This window comes from Helianthus annuus, chromosome 7, assembly GCF_002127325.2.
Source record: "Helianthus annuus cultivar XRQ/B chromosome 7, HanXRQr2.0-SUNRISE, whole genome shotgun sequence".
NCBI lineage: Eukaryota > Viridiplantae > Streptophyta > Magnoliopsida > Asterales > Asteraceae > Helianthus > Helianthus annuus.
In genome coordinates, this window is record NC_035439.2 from 8260953 (window position 1) to 8267608 (window position 6656).

General features: G+C 32.9%; 2 protein-coding genes across 2 annotated transcripts; one reads left to right on the plus strand and one right to left on the minus strand.

Annotated features, from left to right (window-relative positions):
* The first annotated feature begins 599 nt into the window (after positions 1-599).
* On the plus strand, positions 600-2490 carry LOC110867790 (BAG family molecular chaperone regulator 1). Its single transcript, XM_022116791.2, has 4 exons — positions 600-1156; positions 1264-1523; positions 1606-1752; positions 2135-2490. The coding sequence occupies exons 1-4, from the start codon at positions 922-924 to the stop codon at positions 2297-2299; spliced, it is 807 nt and encodes a 268-aa protein (XP_021972483.1). The 5' UTR covers positions 600-921; the 3' UTR covers positions 2300-2490.
* Positions 2491-3851: 1361 nt separating this feature from the next.
* Positions 3852-4763, minus strand: LOC110866469 (uncharacterized mitochondrial protein AtMg00810-like). Its single transcript, XM_022115618.1, has one exon. It carries the CDS (start codon positions 4761-4763, stop codon positions 3852-3854), a length of 912 nt encoding a protein of 303 aa, XP_021971310.1.
* Positions 4764-6656: the final 1893 nt, after the last annotated feature.

Below are 6656 nucleotides of genomic sequence, written 5' to 3' on the forward strand. Positions count from 1 at the left end.
AAAGCAAATTAGATGTTTAGATGAAAATGACAAAAAATCCCAAAAGTGAAGAACTATATTGTACAAAAAGTTGTTTTGAATGAAAATGACAGATATGTCCAAACCTCAGGGACGATTTTGACAATTTACTCTATCAATAAATTTGAGTTTAGTTTAAAACATAAATTTAACATATATGTCAAAATTAAATAAAATATTTCACTGGACAGGGATCAAAGCGAAGTTCCTGTCGGATCAAATTCATATAATTGCTAAAAGAATTATATAAAAATAAAGAACTCTGTGTCTCACTACAAATTAAAAAAAAACATAAGTAAAGTAATAAACACATTGCTTAAAGAACTATTAAAGAAAAGGTTTCTATCAAATCATATAATTTTATTCTTTTACTTTATCAATTGACCTCACTTTTATAAAGTTTTGAATCAACTCACTAAACGTGTAAAATGCGATTCTTTAAGTTCAAAATAATACTAAGAAGAAATTGATACACATCAATAAATAATCATACATTTTGTAGACTGTTTTTGAACAAAATTTTACAGTTTTGCCATTGAATATTAATTAAAATGCATGTGAGTGTGGACACCCTTTCTTCCATGACCATTCCTTTTGTTCTTTCCTTCTTATATATATATGCATTTTTATTTTTCCTTTTGCATTTGTGTGTTTTGCCTTTGAAACAAAACCCAAATCTAATCAGACCAAACACTTGATCATTTTGGTTGCTTTGTTCATCAGTTTTAGTTACACAAAACAAGGGGTGTTGAAAAGTTGTCAGAATCTTGGTTCTTTCTTCAATCATGGTTTTCCTCCACCTTAAGTTTCCAAAAACTTCATGAACACTTCTCAAAAACCCTACTTTCTTACATTCTGTGTTTCATATATTAGTGTGCCAATTTGACCTGAATTTCATAGAGGATGTTGGGTGTGAAATCAAGAAATCTTGGAACTGTTCCAACGGCGGCGAAAGGCGGAGCTTCCACCTCTGGTGGCGGCGGTATGTCCGCTTGGGAACTCCGGCCATGTGGAATGTTGGTGCAAAAGAGGAATTCAGATGTTAATCCAAATCAAAACATAGTTCCAACTATTAAAGTCAAAGTCAAATATGGTTCATCTTATCATGAAGTCACCATCAAATCTCAAGCAACTTTTGGTAAATTTATGTTATCGGTCACTAATATAAGTCGCATAAAAATATTACGTATTAGAGACTGATATATCAATATTTTTAGTACTTCACTAATGGTCACATTTTTGTAGGAGAATTGAAGAAAATGTTAGCCGGACGAACCGGATTAAACCCTTTGGATCAAAAACTAGTATACAAAGACAAGGAACGCGACTCGAAATCATATTTAGATGTTGCAGGAGTCAAAGACGGATCAAGAATGACGTTGTTCATCGATATACCAAGTCAAGAAAAAAGACTTGTTGAAGATCTTAAATCTGCAAAAATGGATAAAGCTAAGCTGCAGCCATTAATGGAGATCACTTCAGAAGTTGATAAGCTTGCTAAGGAGGTAAACACATAATTAAAACAATAGTATTTAAAGTTTCAAAATTTATGATGCATATATTCAATTAATTATTTAATTTATTCAGTTTGGAAATTTGGAAAGAGAAATTTATGGTGGAAAGAAAGTTGATGAAAAAATGTTGTTGAATTTGATTGAATTGTTGATGTCACAATTGATCAAGTTAGATGGAATTGTAGCAGATGGTGATGTGAAATTGCAAAGAAGAATGCAGGTAAATTAATTTTCAATCAAATTTCATACATCTTTATAAAGTTCATTTAAGTGTCATTTATGTTTCGGTGGTTTGTTCACTTTTGCCATTTCAGACCAAATATCAAAATTGTACCATTTTCCTCCCTAACATTTTCGAAACGTGCCATCCCAGTCCAAAAAACTAACCCCACTTAAAAAAAAAAAACTCAGTTAGCTCAAGAACGAAAATGACATTTTATTCTAGATTTTTTGTACTTAAATGACACATTTCGAGAATGTAAGAAGGAAAATAGTATAATTTTGAAATTAGGCCTGAAATGGCAAAAATGAACAATCCATAAGGACGTGAATGACACTTAACTCAATAAAATATTAATTAATTAAATGTGTATAATTTATAGGTGAAAAGAGTGCAGAAATATATAGAAAATCTGGATATGTTGAAGATTGAAAATTCCAAGATTGGTAAAGTTACATTTGAGCAAAAACTGGTGTCATCAATGGAAAAGCAACGTGACTCAATGAAGTGGCCAATCGTGGTGACGACTCAGTGGGAGAAATTTTGATAAATTTATTAATATTTTTTGGTGTGAAATACATACAGTATTATCCTTCTGTTATTCTGATTCAGATGCATGTATGTATGTGTTATGTGTCTAGTCTCTTGTCGGGGTTAGGAATGGTGTTTTCTATTTTGTATGTATATAATATATGATTATATGATATGATATGGGTGGATAATCACGAATTTCTTTTTTGAGTTTTTTATATATATATATTTGTCTAGCTAAATATTTTAATTGATGTAATTATAAAGGTATATCTAATCTAATCTAACTACTATAATAAAAGAAAATCAACTTTTAGACACATGTCATTCATTGAAGGTATTCTCAAATCTATATTTATCTTATATTAATAAATAAATAATAAATTAATATTAAATCTTATCATACTTTAATAAAATATTATCCTCAAATCTAAATTGTTAATTTAATATATTTTTAAAACAAATCTTATATTAAATATATAAATAATAAGTTAATGTTAAATGTTATCCTAATTTATTAACAATATAACTATTTTTATTATTTGGTATACAATTTATATTTATTCAACTCGTGTAAAACACGGGGTTTTCAAGGATATATTTTTTTTTTATTATTTTGTAGATTTTTCAACCCGACTATACATGAGTTTTTTAAAGATACGACGTTTTTAGTATTTAATATACAAAATTACATTTATTTAGGATATAATTTTTTTTATTATTTGGTAGATTTTTCAACCCGACTATACACGAGTTTTTTTAAAGATACGACGTTTTTAGTATTTAGTATACAAAATTACATTTATTTAATTTGTGTAATACACATGGTTTTTAAATATATAATTTTTTTTATTATTTGATATATAAAATTACATTTAGTTAACCCGTACAATATACAGGGTTCATAAAGATATAACTTTTTATTATTTAATATATAAAATTACATTTATTCAACCCGTATAATACACGGGGTTCTAACCTAGTAATTATATATTTAAAAAAAAAGGTTTTGGACGAGTTAAGTTTTAAAAAAATCTCCTAAATTTAAAAGACAAAAAGTATTAAAAAAATAATTACAAAGTTGACTTGTAAAGTAGTTTCTAAACCATTTGCTACCCAAAGTTGAGTTGTAAAGTAGTTTCTAAACCATTTGCTACCTACATCATTATTTAATACATGAAAATGGATAATCCCAAACTCAGATTGAATCTAATTGGATTACTTTAACAGTAAAATATAACCTCTAAACTATAACACAAATAAAAGGGAATTTGGGTCATAAAAGGTTGTAATTGAGACATGAAAAACATGAATGATGACCATAAAAATTCTATAGAATTTGATATCACAAGAGGAGAATATTACTTTCTTATTCAAAATAGTTTTGAACAATACAATGCATAAATAAGAAAAATCTATAGCCTCTGTCCCTAAGGATGGAAAGGATTGGAACAATAAAAACTAAAAGATAATATATAAAATTAAGAAATCCTATATTCCCCTCAAGATGGAGCATGCAAATTAATCATGCCAATCTTGCCAAGAAGAAAGTTAAGCTAGTTAAGCTGTTATCCAGTAAGGCCTTTTGTCAGCAAGTCAACAACTTGCATTTTGCTGCTGGTGTTCATGGGAACAATTTCTTTGGACTCGACTCTTTCACGAACAAAATAACAGTCCATTTCGACGTGTTTGGTTCTTTCATGGAAGACAGGGTTGTTTGCAATGTGGCGTGCTACTTGGTTGTCATAAAACAAAGGTGTAGGTGATGAAATGTGGATTTGTAATTCCTTGAGTAACCAACGAACCCAAATGATCTCACTAAAAGTGGTGGCCATCGCCCGGTATTCGGTTTCAGCGCGTGATACTATGGATTGCTTCTTGGTTCTCCAGGAAATAGGAGTGCCACCTAGTAAAAGAAAGTAACCGGTGCGTGACCGCCTCGTGTAAGGACACCCTAACCAATCAGAGTCACAATAAGCTGTTAAGACAGGATCTCCTGCTCGTGATAGCAGAATGCCTTGGCCTGGTGTGGCCTTTAGATACCCGAGAACACAGTTTACAGCCTCCAAATGATTACTTCGTGGATCTGCTATAAACTGGCTTAAAATATTGACCGAATATGTGATGTCCGGTCGAGTAGCTTGTAGATAAAGAAGTCGACCCGCTAGTCTGCGATATTGGCTTGCATCAACACATGCTTCATTCTCCCCTTTGTCCAACTTTAAGCCTTGTTCAATAGGAAAGGAACTCGGCTTACTACCCAACTTCCCCCTGTCTTCCAAAATATCCAACGTATATTTTCGTTGGCTCAGGACTAAGCCATCCTTGGTTTTTGCAACCTCTATCCCAAGAAAATATTTCAAGGATCCAAGATCTTTAATGCTAAACTCTTTATCAAGTTGTTTCTTGGTTTCTTGAATTTTGGTGAGACAGTTTCCAGAAACGATTACGTCATCTACGTAAATTAGAATAACTATCATAGTACCATCAGCCTCGTAGATGAATAAGGAATGGTCCGCCTTGGCCTGTCTAAAATTTAGACTCAAGAGAAACGCGGTGAATTTGTGATACCAATTTCGCGAAGCTTGCTTTAATCCATATAAGGACTTCCTTAGACGGCAAACTCGTGTCTCATATCATTGGAAAATCCTTGAGGAATTTTCATGTAAACTTCCTCATTCAACTCTCCATGTAAAAAAGCGTTGTTCACGTCAAGCTGATGAATAATCCAATCTCTTTTAACTGTCATTGCCAATAAGGTTCGGACGGTCACCAGTTTAGCAACCGGTGCAAAAGTGTCATGATAATCTACTCCGTCCTGTTGAGTGAATCCTTTTGCAACGAGACGGGCCTTGTACCTTTCTACTTCACCATTGGGCTTATACTTGATTTTATAAATCCATTTTGAATCGATGGCTTGTTTTCCTTGAGGTAAAACTTCTAATGTCCACGTTCCATTTTTTCTCTAAGGCTTCGATCTCCTTTTTCATCGCATCACGCCATTGAACATCCTGTGCGGCTTGTTTAAAACACTTCGGCTCATCATTGTTAGTTATGGCCGCTAAGAATGCCTTGTGATTAGTGGAAATTTTATTATAGGAAACAAAGTTGGAAATAGGATAACGTACTGAGGAGGAGACTTGATTGGATGTAGTCGTTGGGTGTTGGACCGAAGGGGGAACTTGAACAATGTAGTCTTTAAATTTGGATGGTTGGGATCTCATCCGAGTGGGCCTTGTTTGTGCTTGACTTTCTACTTCATCAACCAAATCATGAGTCTCGTTTTCATCATCAGGATGTATTTCATCATCTCCCCCATCATCATTTATTTGGCCCGATTCATTTCCCACATGAGGCCCATTTGTATTGCTACTGGGTTCACCATTTTCTTCTTGGACATAATCCTCTTGAGGATGTTGTGCCTCGTGGTTTTGTTCTTTGGGTTGGTCTGATGTAGTCTCACCATGACAAAGACAATCATGGTATTTTATTGGATCTACATTGTAATCTTCATGGTTTTCTTGGATGTTCGTAAAAGGAAATCTCTCTTCATAGAAAAATACGTTTTTACTAACAATTATTTTTCTAGTCTCGAGATCAAAAAATTTATAACCTTTGGTTCCCGGTGGGTATCCAAGAAACACCCTAGGTTTCCCCCTTTCTTCGAACTTATCTCCCCTCGTATTAGTGTTCTTAAAGTATGCAAGACACCCAAAAACTCTTAAAAAATCTTAATTTGCTTTTATTCCCCAAATCAATTCAAAAGGTGTTTAATTCTTACTCTCCCCAAAATTGTTTAGGAAGTTTGGCGCCAAATCTTAAGGCCCGAGCTGTTTCAAGGAGATGTCGATGTTTTCTTTCGACAATGCCATTTTGTTGGGGGTGTGCGGGTATGTGGTTTCTAACAACATTCCTTTTTTGTACTAAAATTCCAACATGTTGTTGGATGTGAACTCACCACCATTGTCACACCTTAACCTTTTAATTTGTTTATCAAATTGCAATTCAATCATTTTGCAAAAATTCATGAGACATCTGCTCGCTTCACTTTTGTGTTTAATAAGAAATACCCATACTACCCTACTGAAGTCGTCAACTATTGTGAGAAAATAATTGGCTCTCGTGTAAGACGGTACTGTAACACCCCGCGTTTTTGAAGTCAAAGTACAAGTCAAAGTCAAAGTCAAAGGAAGAAAAGATTACTAAATGCGATCTACCACTCCTTGCTTAATTATTGATTGTACTGTTTGACTTTGTAATCGATACTCTATTTTATGTTACTTTAATTGTATTATGTGGAGTAAATGTAATAATCACAGCTTATCACTAATCGACTTATTGCTATCGCATCGCAACCCAAATTGCATGTTCTG

Coding starts and splice junctions, on each gene's coding strand:
- LOC110867790 (XM_022116791.2), top strand. CDS start 922: ATGTTGGGTGTGAAATCAAGAAATCTTGGAACTGTTCCAACGGCGGCG. Junction 1,157..1,263: donor CAAATCTCAAGCAACTTTTG/GTAAATTTATGT, acceptor ACATTTTTGTAG/GAGAATTGAAGAAAATGTTA. Junction 1,753..2,134: donor AATTGCAAAGAAGAATGCAG/GTAAATTAATTT, acceptor TATAATTTATAG/GTGAAAAGAGTGCAGAAATA.
- LOC110866469 (XM_022115618.1), bottom strand. CDS start 4,763: ATGATAGTTATTCTAATTTACGTAGATGACGTAATCGTTTCTGGAAAC.